This window comes from Lagenorhynchus albirostris, chromosome 10 (assembly GCF_949774975.1).
Source record: "Lagenorhynchus albirostris chromosome 10, mLagAlb1.1, whole genome shotgun sequence".
NCBI classification, from domain to species: domain Eukaryota; kingdom Metazoa; phylum Chordata; class Mammalia; order Artiodactyla; family Delphinidae; genus Lagenorhynchus; species Lagenorhynchus albirostris.
This window is the reverse complement of record NC_083104.1, coordinates 8,022,287-8,037,935: the sequence shown is the minus strand read 5'-3', so window position 1 is coordinate 8,037,935 and position 15,649 is coordinate 8,022,287. Positions and strand designations below refer to the sequence as shown.

General features: G+C 43.6%; 1 protein-coding gene across 2 annotated transcripts in view; it reads right to left on the bottom strand.

Annotated features, from left to right (window-relative positions):
• The window catches only part of SRGAP3 (SLIT-ROBO Rho GTPase activating protein 3), a 251,736-nt gene that overhangs the window by 12,129 nt on the left and 223,958 nt on the right, over window positions 1-15,649 (bottom strand). For both annotated transcript variants that reach the window (XM_060161300.1, XM_060161301.1), the window contains exon 18: window positions 14,041-14,120. In XM_060161300.1, the coding sequence (XP_060017283.1) occupies window positions 14,041-14,120 (80 nt within the window). The remainder of the gene's footprint in view (window positions 1-14,040; window positions 14,121-15,649) is intronic.

Below are 15,649 nucleotides of genomic sequence, written 5' to 3'. Positions count from 1 at the left end.
CACAGGTAAAAAGTGGCAAAGCCACGATACCTGGCTTTGCCACTTTTTACCTGTGTGACCTTGAACAACTTAGTTCTCTTTTCTAAGCCTCCATTTCCTCATCTGTAAAATGGGAATGATAATAATAGTACCTACCTTATAGGGCTGTCATAGGATTAAACGAATTATTACACATGAAGTGCTTGTAACGGTGCCTGGCACACAATTAGCTTCATATGAGAGTTAGTTGTTGTTGTTACCAGAGCTAATGACTCCTAAGGGCCATGAGCAGCATGGAAATCATCCCTCCCTGTTAATCCCCAACCCATGCATGCACACTAGGACTCCTCTCTGTGAGCAGGTGGCTCAAGAAGACTGGGCCAGTGCCCCCATGAGATGCAGTGGCCTCTTGGTGGACCCAGCCCTCAGTGCCTGGGACAGCCTTCTGCAGACAGCAGGCCTCTGACAGCTAAGTCAGCTTTCCCCAGATGGCTACCTGACAAATGTCTTTACATGCTGTTCTGACATAGTTGATGCAAAATGACAGCCTGGCTAAATGGGTCAAATGAACTCAGATCTGGACTCAGAGTCACCTTCTCAGTAAAATGGAGAGATCTCCGTACTTCTTTCTGCTGCGTCTTTGAATCTCACACCAGCCATGTGTTAGCACCACCTGGTGACCTGTGTGTCTGCCTAGCTACAGAGACAGAAAGGCCGGAGGGCTTTGCAAGCCCATGAACTGAACCCCACGGTCTGCATGCTCTCGGGTTTGACCCCAAGGGCTTCCTCTTATCCCACCCCCCGTAATTTTGAAGGAGCCGACCCGGGCAGAGGCTTGCTCATTTCCAGAGGCTCCAGCAGTCACTGGTGGTGGTCTGGAGTGGCGGGTGGAGGAGCGAGGAAAAGTGGAAAATGTAAGGGGGAGAAAAGAGAAAAGAGAGTAGAGCTGAGCTGCAAGCTAAGAGAGAGCTCGTGTGTTTGCAGAGGTCACTATGTAATCGTGTGGGGTAGAAACAGTGATAATAGCTACCATTTATTAGGAAGTCTATTATTTGTTTTTTCACACCTAAAATAGAACATGTGATTCTCCCTCTTACCACTCTCCCACACACCCCTCCCCAAACTTACTTCATTCCCTCATCTTCCCCATCTTAGGAAACAGAACCACCATCTGCCCTGCTGAGGCCAAAGCCCTGCTCTTGGGCAATGCATATCTAATCCATCAGCAGCTCCTTCAAATTGCCCCCTGAATCTGACCAGCCTCACCACCTCCACTGCCACCCCCCTGGTCCAGACCACCACTGTCCCTCTACCTGGCCTCCTTGCTTTCATGCTTGCTTGCATTTCTCCCCATAGCAGCCAGAGGGATCTTTTAAAGTCGTAAATTAGATCATGAAACTCTCTTGTTCAAATCCCTCTGAAGGCTTCCCATTGTGCTTAGAAAAAAACACAAATGTCTCCTCACAGCTTATGAGGCCCTCTATGCTCTGGGCCCTGGAGACCTCGGTGGCCTTCTCTCTGTACTCTCTCCTTCCCTCAGTCTGCTCCAGCCTCACTAGGCTTCCTGATGTTTCTCCGCCAACACTGCATTATGATACTTTTCAAACACAAAGTAAAGTTGAAAGAATTTTACGGTGAATATTCATATACCTACCACCTAAATGCTACTATGAACATTTTACTATACTAACATAAGCATATATCTGTCCATCCCTCTATCTATCCATCCATCCATCCATCTAATTTTTTAATGAATTTTAAAGTAAGTTGCAGACATCAGTACACTTTACCCCTAAAAACTACAGTATAAATATTCACAGAGCCTTCTTAATGCTCTTAAAACATGCCAAGTACTCCTGCCACAGGGCCTTTGCACTTGTTATTGCCTTCCTCGGGATATTTTCTTCCCAGACATTTGCATCATTCACATTTCACAAATATTTACTGACCACTGTGTGCCATTTTCTCATTTCTTTCAGATCTGTACCCAAATGCCAATGCTTCAGCAAGACCTTTCCTGGCCACCCTTCACTAACTACAAAAGCACCAACTTCAGATCACTCTTGCTTTATTCTTCTTCATAGATCAGATCAAAATCTGAACTTTTGTGTGTGTGCACAAATGTGTAGTTTCCAAATTTGTTTACTGCTGATCTTTCCTACTAAAATGTGAGCTCCATTAGACAGGGATTTTATTTTATTTCCTGCTATTTTCCCACTTTTACAACAGTCCCTGGGATGAGTAGGCACTCAATACATACTTGTTACTTGTATGAACAAATTAAGCTTTTACCATGTGCCAAGGGTTCTACTTATGTTATCACATGTAAGTGATATCCTCACAACAGTATCTGCACACTATCCTCATTTTACAGGTGAGGAAACTGAGGTTGAGGTGAAATGATCTGTCACGCAAGGGGCGAGTCATATAAGTAGAGAGTGATGAGCTGAGATCTAAGCCCAGGTCTCAGGTATCATTAATAGAGCCTTCTTGATGTTTTTAAAACACAATATGCTTCTTCCTGCTACCGGGCCTTTACACGGACACAGTGCAAATATAAATATACATATATACCATACTGTATGACTGGTATTCAATTTGACTCCTGCTTATGGAGAGGCTGGTTAGGCCAGGTAGGTGCCCCACGGGCCCTACAGGGAGTGAAGAAATACAGAGGCCATTCCTGAGCTAAAGAAGAGGTTGAAGGCTGTCCCCGTAGAGGCCCGGCTGGAGTCACACTTTAGAAAAGTCACTCCAGGAGCAGAGCAGTTGCAGAATTGGAAAAGGACTGGAGGCGAGAGGCTGGAGGCAGGAGCAGTTCAGCGGTGGTTACAATAGCCCAGGGCCTGACATGGAGAAGAAAAGACAGACTGGAGCTTTGGTTTCATTTCAGAATCTGAAGGCTGGAGATTTTGCAAATCCCATACTCGTTATCCTTCTCTACTTATCACCCAAGAGGAAGCGCAAATGCCCCTCTCTAATGATGCCACAACAGAGACCCTTTTAGGTCACGGGAGAGCAGACGGCTCTGTCCCTCTCAAACCACCTCACTGCCCCCTGTCCACCCCGCCCCACCCTCCACACACTGTCTCTCCTCTTTTAAGAGAGAATCCTAATCTCATTAGGACCATTTATCAGAGGCCACGGTCACCGCGTTAAAGGGTAGGAACATGGCTGTGCCCTCTCTTCTCTCTCATCTTCCCTGCAACCAAAGTAATGAGATCACCTGGGGCCTGTCCACAGGGTCCTTCTTTTCTCCTCTGTTCACTCATGACCTTGGGTTCTTTCATTGCCTCTGGCTGCAGCACCAGCTAGTATTAAGGCTTTGATCTTATTTAAGAGGATAGGAGAGTGATGAACCTGGCAGGACACTGTGGGGAGATCTGCTGATCTACCCTTCAGTGAAACTTGTGAAAAATGCAAAAACAAGCAAACAAACAACGACTGAAAGCCTCTGGAAATGGTCCTACAGGCAAACAACAAATGAAGAAACATCTATTCAAGAAAATCTATGAAAATTCGGTAAGAAAAGTGAGAGTCTGTGCAATTTGAACCAAGACTACTCCCTCCCTCCACCAGCACCCACAAGCTCAGGGAGGCAGACTCCACTTCAGACTCCTGTAGCCCGAATATAGGGCTTCCTCTCCCACCAAGCTTCCAGCAGGAGGGCTTTCTTCCCAGGAGGAGCAGGACATCAGTGTTTCTCCTCCTGCCCCCAGCTACCTGTTGCTGAGGCTAAGTCCCAGGTGAGTACGGTAGAGAGGTGAGGGCTCCTCATTCCACCCAACCTTCACTTACACAATAGAAGTTCTGCCTTGGGCACAGCACCCGTGAGAATATTCGGGCCCTGATCACCCTTACCCCACCTCATGAGGTGATGGTTCCTTGTGAGAAGAGGCAAGCTGAGAGGGCCTCAGGATGCTGCCTTCCTCTCCACAAAGCACTCAGCTCCTAGAATGCGCAGGTCACTCAGAAGCTTGCCATTGTCCTCACCCCCAGCTCCAGACCTCTACCTCAGAGATTCTGCCTGGGGGAAGAAGTAGGCTGCAAAACAGCTGCTACTCTCTTCCCAAAGGAATTGACTTCACTTTGCAACAGAGCTTGGAGAAGTTTAGGCCTAAGGGTGCTCTCAAGAACGGTGGAGATTGTTGTGAAAGGCAACTGGGGGCGGGTTCACAGATTTAATGTAGATACAGCCCAGATTGTAGGCCAACTATTTTGGAAGAGATAACCAGAGAATTAGACAGCTGAGAGGAGCCCTCCTAGGGTCAAAACAAATACCAAACAATGACCTCAGAAACTATTCCTTCAAAGGAGACAGAGTTTGATTGGATTGGTTTGTAGAAAAATTTATGACTGAGGACACTGTTAATATTTACAATAGCCAGGACATGGAAGCAACCTAAGTGTCCATCGACAGATGAATGGATAAAGAAGATGTGGCACATATATACAATGGATATCACTCAGCCATAAAAAGAAACGAAATTGAGTTATTTGTAGTGAGGCGGATGGACCTAGAGTCTGTCATACAGAGTGAAGCAAGTCAGAAAGAGAAAAAAAAAATACCATATGCTAACACATATATATGGAATCTAAAAAAAAAAAAAAGGTCATGAAGAACCTAGGGGCAAGATGGGAATAAAGATGCAGACCTACTAGAGAATGGACTTGAGGACACGGGGAGGGGGAAGGGTAAGCTGGGACAAAGTGAGAGAGTGGCATGGACATATATACACTACCAAATGTAAAACAGCTAGGGGGAAGCAGCCACATAGCACAGGGAGATCAGCTCAGTGTTTTGTGACCACCTACAGGGGTGGGATAGGGAGGGTGGGAGGGAGATGCAAGAGGGAGGAGATATGGGGATATATGTATACATATAGCTGACTCACTTTGTTATACAGCAGAAACTAACACACCACTGTAAAGCAATTATACTCCAATAAAGATGTTAAAAAAAATAGAGCAAAACATGCAGCAATTAGTGGAGTTTAACAGCTGGATGTAGTCAGGGAAAGAGAACCCTACCAAAACCACTGTCATCCCAGGTGATTGTGGGCATATGCAAAGCTGTTCCTCTCTGGGAATTAACATCAGGCTTAACACTGTATGTATGGGGGAAGGGAGGAAGGGGAACACAGATGTCACTGAAACAGTCCAGTCAGTCGTTAAACAGACACAGAAGCAAATAACAAATAAGCCTCACAGGGTAGGGACCAGTACCCAGAGTTGTTATAACATTTTATCTAAAATGTCCAGTTTCCAACCAAAAATAATTAGACGACATGCAAAAAAACCCAAAAAGTATGAAAAAAAAAAGTATGATGCAAACACTGGAGGGAAATAAAAAGTAGACAACAGAAAATGCCTGTGAGAATGACCAGATGTCAAATTTAACAAATATCAAAGTAGCTGTTACAAATATGTTCACAGCTAAAGGAAACCGTGATTAAAGAAGTAAAGTATGAGGACAATGTCGAATCAAATAGAGAATATCAATAAAGAGATAAAAATTATAAATTAAAAAATTCTGGAATTGGGGCTTCCCTGGTGGTGCAGTGGTTGAGAGTCCACCTTCCAATGCAGAGGACACGGGTTCGTTCCCCGGTCCGGGAAGATCCCACATGCCGTGGAGCAGCTAGGCCCGTGAGCCATGGCCGCTGAGCCTGCGCGTCCAGAGCCTGTGCTCCGCAACGGGAGAGGTCACAACAGTGAGAGGCCCGTGTACCGCAAAAAAAAAAAAAAAAAAAAAAAAAAATTCTGGAATTAAAAAATACAGCAACTGAAATTAAACATTTACTAGAGGTGCTCAATAGTAGATTTGAAATGGCTACAGAATTAGCAAACTTGAAGACAGATTGATAGAAATAATGATGAAAGCTAAAGAACCAAGAGACAAAAGAAGGAAGAAAAATGAACAAAGCCATAGAGAAATGTGGGATACCATTAAGTGTGTCAACATACGTGTAACAGGAGTAGTAGAAAAGAGAAAAATGAACAGAAAAAATATTTGAAGAAATAATGGCTGAAAAATTCCCAAATTTACTGATAAAACAATAACCTACACATCTAGGAAGCTGAACAAATGCCAAGTAGGACAAATGCAAGAAGATCTACATATAGACACATCACAGTAATAACACTGAAAGTCAGAGACATGGAGACAATTTTGAAAGCATTAAGAGAAAAATAATTTATCACTTTCAGGGAACCCAAATAAGATTAACAGCTGACTTTTCAGTAGAAACAATGGAGGTCAGAAGACAGTGGGATGCCACATTAAGAGTGCTCCAAAAAATAACTGTCAACCAAGAATCTTAAATCTAGAAAAGCTATCTTTCAAAAGTGAGGCAAAATAAGGATATCTTCAGATTAAAAAAAAAACCCAAAATGTGTTATCTAGCAAATCTACCTTATAAGAAACACTAAAGGAAGTTTTTTCAGGTTGAAAACAAGTAACCCTTATAGTAATTTGAATCCACAGAAAAAACAGAGAGCACTAATAAAGATAATTATGTAACCATAAGAGAGTATAAATGCATATTTTTCTCTTTTCTTCTCTTAATTTATTTTAAAAGCAAGTCTAAAAAATATGTGTATAATATATGTATATAATGTATTGCTGGGCCTATAACACACAGAAATGTAATATATGTATAATATGTTTGCAATTAGAAAACAAAGGAGGTGAGAGCAAAGCTGTACTGGGCTAAGGAAATGGCTACAGAGGGTAAAAAAAAAAATTATAACAATGTGCTGCTGCATTTATAAAATTAACAGATGTAATATGTATACCAATAATACCACAAAAATACAGAAAGGGGAATAGAACTATATATGAGTAATATTTTCACATATTACTGGAATTAAGCTAGTATAAATCTGAAGTTCATTCTCAGAGTTAGGACATATATGGCAGGCCCTAGAGCAACCACTTAAAAATAACTCAAAAATATAGTTAAACACAGTTTAAAAATTATTTAAAAATTAAAATACTACATTAGAAAATACTTAATGCAAAAGAAAGTGGTAAAGAAGAAATAAAGGAATAAAAAACCATGACACATAGAAAACAAAAAAGGAAAATGTCAGGTAAAAATCCAACTATGTCAATAATAACATTAAATGTGAATGGATTAAACAATCCAATTAAAATGCAGAGACTGTCAGACTAGATAAAATAACAGGATCCAACTATATGATGTCTATAGGAGACATCTTTAGATTCAAAGACACAATTAGAGCGAAAGTAAAATGATGGGGAAACTATATTATGCAAACTACAGCCACAGGAAATCTAGAGTGGCTATCCTAATATCAGACTACACAGGCTATAACACAGAAAAATTACTAGAAATAAAGAGGTACATTTTATAATGACAAAAGGTTCAATCCATTAGGGAGATATAACAATGATAAATATAATGCATCTAATAATAGAGCAGCAAAATACATGAAGCAAATAATGTCAGAAATGAAGGGAAAAACAGATAATTCAAAAAAATAATCATTGGAGACCTCAACATCCTACTTCCAATAAGGAACAGAACAACTAGACACAAGATCAACAAAGAAACAGAAAATTTAACATTATAAACCAAGTACACCTAACATACATCTATAGGATGCACCACCCAACAACAAGAGGATACACATTCTTCTCAAGTGCACATGGAACATTCTCTAGGATATGCCATATTCCGGGCCATAAAGCAAACTTCAGGTAATTTAAAAGACTATAAATAATACAAAGTATTTTCTCCAATCACAATAGAATGAAACTACTGATTTCTCAATAGTAGGAAACTCAAAATTATGAAGAATTGAACAACGTCCTCCTAAATAACCAATGGTCAAAGAAAAGATCAAAAGGGACATCAGAAAATACTTTGAGATGAATGAAAATGAAGACACAACATACCAAAATGTATGAGATGCAGCTAAAGCAGTGCTTAGAAATTTATAGCTGTAAACACCTGTATTAAGAAAAAGTAGAGCTCAAGTCAATAGCTTAAACTTCCACTGTAAGTCACTGGAAAAAGGAAGAGCAAAATATACTTAAAGCAAGGAAGGAAATAATAAAGACCAGAGTAGAAATTAATGAAATAGAGAATAGATAAATTATAGAGAAGGTCAATTAAACCAAAGCCTGGTTCTTTAAAAAGATCAAACAGATTGACAAACCTTTAGCTACAAGAGCAATTACAAGAACAATTATTAAGATCAATTGTATTTCTATACACTTGTAATGAACAATTCAACATGAAATTAAGTACACAATTCCATCTTTTGATTAGCATCAAAAAGAATAAAATACTGAGGAATAAATTTAACAAAAGAAGTGTAAAACTCATATTCTGAAAACTACAAATTATTGTTGAAAGAAATTAAATAAGATATAAAAAATTCGAAAACATCCTATGTTCATGGATCAGAGACATAGCACTTAAGATGACACTACTCCCAAATTGATGTACAAATCCAACGCAATCACCATCAGAACCCCAGCTGTTTGGTCTAACCCCAGTATAGCCAAAACAATCTTGAAAAAGAAGAACAATCTTGATAAAGAAGAACAAACACACTACAAAGCAACAGTAATCAAGACAATATTGTACTGGAACAAGGATATACATACGGATCAGTGGAATAAAACTGAGAGTCCAGAAATAAACCTATACATCTATGGCCAGATGATTTTTTACAAGGGGGCCAAGATCATTCAGTGGGGTAAAGAATAATAATTTCAATTTATGATGCTTTTTTTAATGAAAACATATGGCTGCATAAAAGTTGTATACAAATGTTTACAGCAGCAATATTCATAAAAGCCAAAAAGTGGAAACAACCCAAATGTCTATCAACTGACAAATGGATAAACCAAACACGGTCTGTCCACACAATGGGATAGTATTCAGCCATAGAAAGGAATGAATTCCAGATTCATGCTACAACAGGAATGAACCTTGAAAACATCATGCTAAGTGAAAGAAGCCATATACAAAGGCCACATATGGCATGATTTCATTATATGAAATGTCTGGAATAGATAAACACATAGAGACAGAAAGTAGATTAGTGGTTGCTTAGGGTTGGGGAGAAATGTGGGAGGGAAAGGAGAGTAAGGGATGAGAGCTAAGGCCATGGGGGTCCTTTCCATCGTGATGAAAATGTTCAAAAATAACATTTTTTTGAAAAAAAAGTTCAAAAATTGACTATGGTGATGATTGCACGTATCTGTGAATATATTAAACACCACTGAATTGTACACTTTAAATGGGTGAACTGTATGGTATGTGAATTATATCTCATTAAAATGGTTAAAATAAAAGAGGCAGTGAGATTCCTACCCAGGTTTCAGGCCTAAGCACGTGGTGCTGGCCAGTTTACCATCCCTACACTAGCGGTGAGGAAATAATGACGTGACCACTGTTCTCGTTTTTCTATTGTCTTTATTTCTTACAGGGCAGAGTGGCAATCATTCAGGCAGAATCGGGCTTTCACGTGTAAACTGACTGAAATACCATTTTAATACCCTCAAAACCTTGCCTAATACATACAATATGGATGAATCTCCAAACATTATGCCGAGTGGAAGAAGACAGAGCAGAAAGACTCTCTTCACAATTCTATTTATATGAAGTTCTAGAACAGGCAACACAAATCTCTGGTGGAAAAAAATCACATCAGCGGTTGCTTCTTGGGCTTTTGGGGCAGGGACTGAGTGGGAAAGGGCATGAAGGAACATTCTGGGGTATTGGAAATGTTCTGTATCTTGAGAGGGGTTTGAGTTATACAAATTTTTTGCATTTATAAAAACTCACGGATGAAACACTTAAAATTTATGCATTTCAGTGTTGCAATTTTACTTTAAAAAACGAACCATGAACAATACTGGCCCTTTTTAATGATTTGCTTGCTGAAGTGTCTGGGGGAGACATTCAGTGATGACTGAAACTTACTTTGAAATGTGTTAAAAATAAGATGGAGGGACTTCCCTGGTGGTGCAGTGGTTAGGAATCCGCCTGCCAATACAGGGGACACGGGTTCGAGCCCTAGTTCAGGAGGATCCCACATGCTGCAGAGCAACTAAGCCCGTGTGCCACAACTACTGAGCCTGCGCTCTAGACCCCGTGCGCCACAACAACAGAAGCCACTGCGATGAGAAGCCCACACACTGCAACGAACAGTAGCCCCCGCTCGCCGCAACTAGAGAAAGCCTGTGCGTAGCAACGAAGACCCAATGCAGGCAAAAATAGATAGATAGGTAGATAGATAAATAAATAAATAAATAAAAAACAAAATAAGATGGATTGACGGATGGGTAGACAGATACATGAAAAAGCAAATAAAGCAAAATGTTATCAATTGTAGAAACTAAGTGGTAGTTATATGGCTGTTCACTGTACAATTATCTTCAACTTTTCGGTGTGTTTGAAATTTTTTTATTAAAGAAGATACTGGGAACCAATATTTTAGAAACAAGTAAAAATCTTACCCTGATTTCTAGTCAATGCCTAGAACAATCTGATGAAAACTGTGGACCTCTTCTCAGAGGCACACGTTCCTACAGAAATAAATTTTGCCTGTAATGGGCCTCCTAAAGCCCATATATGGATACCTGATGTGTGCAAAGAGTTAATGGTTTAATGGCTTTCTAGATGTAGATGATGTGCAAAGAGTCAAGGGCAATTTGGCGAATTTGGGGAAAATATCAATGAAAGGATGATGGTGCACATTTTAACTACATGAGCACGTTTCTGTTACCAGTTTCAGTGGTTTCTTTGTCTGGCAGTCTGCTTCCTCATTTAGCATTGTATTAATAAAGTTGCTACTGACTGGCTGCCTTAATGTTTTCATTGTTTATTTCCGACAATCAAGGGTTCTTAGCCTAACCATCGTTTCTTCCTAAGTCTTGGAGACAGGAAGAGCAAGCACAAATGGATTTTCCACACTCACACCCATGATGTGTTATAGACTCAAGACAGGGCAGCAGGCGTCAGTTAGGTGCAGAATCTGCTGAGACAGCAAAGGCAGGAGACTCTCAAACAACTGACTTGGTCCTCCAATTCGGTCACTCATTGCGTGAGCCATCGAATACAAGGACGTGGAGTTGTGGTGTTATGGCCTATTTGACCTTTGAAGGGCTGGGCTCCATTCATACAGGGTACTTTCAAGAGAGACGAAGATACCAATGGATCCCCTACATGAAATGTCTTAGAGGGAAGTAGGTAAGAAATCAGGCAGTTAGGCTGCCAATAAATAGTTACATCAATAAAATTCTTTGGACTCGGTTTCTTTATCAGGATCAGGAAAGATTTACACTGGATACACAGTCAATTAATGTTTCCTAGCCATCTAGTGGTCCCAAGCACTGTGCTAAGCTCTTTCATGTATGTCACCTCATTTTAACCTAGACCACAATTCTCTTGCTGCTGCCATTCCCATTTTACAGATAAGGAGACCAGGGCCAGAGGTTATGTGGCTTATCAAAGATCACATGGCCATAAAGGTCTCGAGTCCAGTGCCCCCTTGACCATTCCTGCAGCTCAACATTTCTATGACTGTTTCAGCTGGAGTTGGCATGAATGTAAACATTTGACAACGCAATTAGTTTTTCTCCAGAGAACGTCCATGGTTCAGCACCCACACCAACACACAGGATACAGAGAGAGCCTTCCCTGAACTCGCTCTCCCAGGGAGAACCACTGTCCTTCCAGGACGATTCTTCCTACCTTTGTCATTCTCAGAAACCAGCAGCATGACAAATAACAATAGGGGCAGTACCTCCTGGAGAAGCAGACACAAGGCTCTGATCTATCCCCTTCCAGGGACCTGTGTGCCTCTGCTCTGAGGGGTCGAGGCAGCATTTTCTGGGGGTTTTCTTGGTGGGGGTGAAGCCTGCCAGGTGTGTCCTGTGGCAGCAAGTCCCGTGCTCTCTGGCCTTCCCCCTCCTCAGTCCTGATGCCCACAGCACCTTCCACTCCCAGTGAGGAGCTGTGGGGAAACACAGCAGGTGCAGGGTGACTGACAGCGACCTCAGCCCCCCAAAAGTGGGTGCCCCAGGAAGGCTGCAAGGCTCCTCAGAGGGCACCTGACCCACTTCCTCACAGACGTGTCTGCCTCCACCAGCAGCCCCCACAGGTCTCAATGCTGAAAACTCAGTCTAACTTGTTGGACAAGAGGTGTTTTCCACCAGTGGAAGAAGAGAGGCTGAGAGCAAGATCTAGAACAGGAGCTGCGCGCACACGCATGCGTGCGCGCGCGCGCGCGCACACACACACACACACACACACACACACGGGAATAAACAAGCAACAGATGGAGAGAACGAGAAGGGGGGCTGTTAAAAGTGATAGAGGAAGAGGGTGGACTGGAGGTGGTAGGAAAAGAGAGGAAAGGAAGAACAGAGAAAAGCAAACCACTGCAAACAAGCAGAAGGTGGCAGCCTTCATATCTCAAAACAAAGGCTCTGCAGGACACTTTCCTCAGCTCAGGATGACTTCAGCCTCTGAGGATTCTGGCAGAGCTGAACACTGTGCCTAGATGTGCTTTCCTGCCCTGGGACCCAGGTCCGACCCATCAGCTCCCTCTCGGGCCACAGTGACTGGTTCTCGCCTCGGTGCGTGACTCAAGGCAATGCAGTGAGACTTCATCCCAGCAGCTTTCTTGGAACCATTCTGAAAAGGAAGCTCTCTTCCACTGCGACTTTGGGTAAAAGGATGAGGAAAGCCTGGAGTTGCCAGAGACCACCACACAGGGAGATCCTACCTGAGGATGAAGCCAACACAGAGGGAAGCAGAACGGCAAGGTGGAGACACATTCCTGACAAGCTCTACTAAGCTCCTGCATCCAGCTATGCCTGAAGCCATGCCTACCCTGGGACTTTCAAGTATATGATCTGAATCCCTTTTAGGCTTAAGTCAGTTTGAGTTGGAGGTTCTGTGGCTGGAAACTGAAATAGTCCCACTAGAATACGAAAACCCACCTATTAGTCTTGCCTCTTATGCCAACTCCCAGAAACGTCACCTGAGGAGATACCCAGTTCTCCTGACAAAAATGGTGGCCAACAGGGCCTGGGACTGTCCCACAAGACAAACACAAAGGCCAATAAGAGAACTGCTGAATAATGATTCTTTAAAAGTGAGACTATCACAGGGAGAAAGGAGGGCTGTGCTCAGTCAACATAGGGAGGTGCTGTGACTCTCAGGCCCTTGGCACCTGGGCTTGCATGGGCCCCTTCCTCCACTAAAAGAAACGTCAAAAATTATATCTTACAACTGCATTGTACAGAGATGAATATAATCCAGGCTCATATTCTCTTTTTTCTTATTATTAAAAAAAAAATTAAAACGTTTTCATGGGCCCTGAAAGCATCGTGGGCCCTGGGCACTGTGCCTGATCTGCCTAATGGAAATACTGGCCCCAGGCCCATATTATCCAGACTGCTTGCCTGTACTGTCCAGGCTCCCTAGAGACAAACCTGATTTTATTTCCTTGTCTAGAGGGGTGGAAGGTCTGAGGAGTCCCTCAGAGCCCAGGCTGGCCTTTCTCTCTCTACATGCTAACACTTCCCTGGGTCACCACAGTTTGGCCTCGCCTTCGGGGTACCCACTGCACTGGGTCACCCCTGTAGCCTGGCATTGTCACTCTGCATGGTGGGGAGCTGCTCTCGACCTGTCAGGTGACAAGACCAGGAGCGCCTTGATGACCCATGTCTGGTTCATTAATGTGCCCCAGGTCCCAGCTCAGGCCGGGCGCAGAACAGACCCCCAACAGGGGAGGGACAGAGGACAAAGCCTGCTTCCTACTTAGGAAACTCTTGTCACTTAGGATTTGCACTCAGGCCAGGCAGGACACAGAAGGGAAGGAGGCAAGCCGTGTGGGGATGCAGTGGACTGGAGGTCTTTCTGGGTCGCTGTCTGCATCAGAGGATGACGTGCTGACTTGCAAAGCTGGATGGGTGGCGGTTACGTGGGTCAGCCCAGCAGGTGGGCAGGCATGAGTCAGCAGGAGAGGCCCCAGGTGAGTTCCTCGCCCCGAATCCCCCTCACTCACCTTCATCACTGGTGTGAGGCTCGGTGCCATTGTCGTGGTCAACTTCGTCGATGGTCCCTGGCTCGCTGTGCGGGCTGTCGCTGCAAGGAAACATAGGGAGGGGACTCCTGGGGGGCTTTGTACCTCACGCTGCCCTCAGCCTCCCGCAGGTGCCGGCCTAGCCCACCTCTGCGCCTTGACCCAGATCAGGCCAGGCCCACTTCATCCCAGTTTTTGATCTGACCACCCACAGACCTTCCTAACAGAAAACCACTCCCGGTCCCCTCACCCATTGGGAAGATTCCCTGAATACCATCCCCCAACTGACCCCAGCCCTGAAATTTGCTGGGCTGTCTTCTTGGTAAAGGCCATCAGTGCCTAAGTATTCTGTAAGATCTAGAAGGCAGTAAAACACCGACGTTTTTCCTCAGAAGGACCTTAGGCCAGAGCAGAAGGAACTTTGGAAGTACTGAGAGTCATCCATCTGGCCTGGCTCCCTGCCTGTCTTGCAGCAGAGGTGACAAGCTCAGCGAGGTGGGTGAAGCTCCCAAGGAGTGGGTTCCTCGGGGCTGCCTCATGGTGCTGCGTGCAAAATCCACATCAGCCCAGGTGGCGAGCAGGCTGGCAGCCATGATGGGCTTAGGGGTAGAGTGAGTCCAGGACCATCAAATTCTGTCATTAATACACTGGGATAATTTCATCAGCTGCTGCCCCCTCACTGGATTGTAAGCTTCTTAAGGCCAGGGTTCATTCACATAGTGAGCCAATCAGTTTTTTTTTTTAATCAAACCATTGATTGAGTCTTAATCTATGCCAGGCATGGTGCTAGGTAAGAGGGATGCATTGATGGGTAACGTGGACACAAACCCTGCCCTCACGGGCTGAGAAACAGAAGTGCTACAAGTTGAAATATGTTATATAGGCACAAATGAGCAGAGACAAGAACAGGAGAGGGGACCTACATAGGGTGTCAAGGAAGGCTTCTTGAAGGTGACATTTACAATACCATTTAAAGGAAAATGGACTTTATTATGAAAAATTCTCCTGGATAAGTTCTAGACTCTGTACAATGGCTTAAGACCTTTCATAACCTGGCTCCTGCCGGCCTGTGGGGCCTCCTCTCTCACCATTCTCTCGTCACATGCAACACTGCAGGCATACAGAACACTTTTCATTTTATTGCATGCTCCAGGCCTAGCACATTCTTTGCCCGCTCTCACCTGGCTGACCCAGTTCATCCTTCAGGTCTCAGTCAAGTCACCATGTTTCCTCCAGGAAGCCTTTCTTGACCTCCCTACATTGGCTCCAGGGCCCCTACTCCTAGAACTGCCTGTTTCCTCCTCCCTGTCTCAGGGGTTACTCCTGGTCAGGTTACATCCCTACTCCTCAGCCCAGGGCCTGGCCCAGGACAGATGCTCAGTAACCATTTGGTGAATGAATGTTGTCCACTGTGATGAGACCCTCAACCAAATCCTCCTTTTTGGCTTTGAACACTCCTCCAAAATTACCATGTAATTAGTTTTCCTTTCTCATGGGGTACAAATGGGATTAAGAAAAGTGTGGTTACTGTATGTAGTGCTTTGGTAAGTATGCTAAGATCTGTACGTGCCTTCCCAGAGCACTAATTATA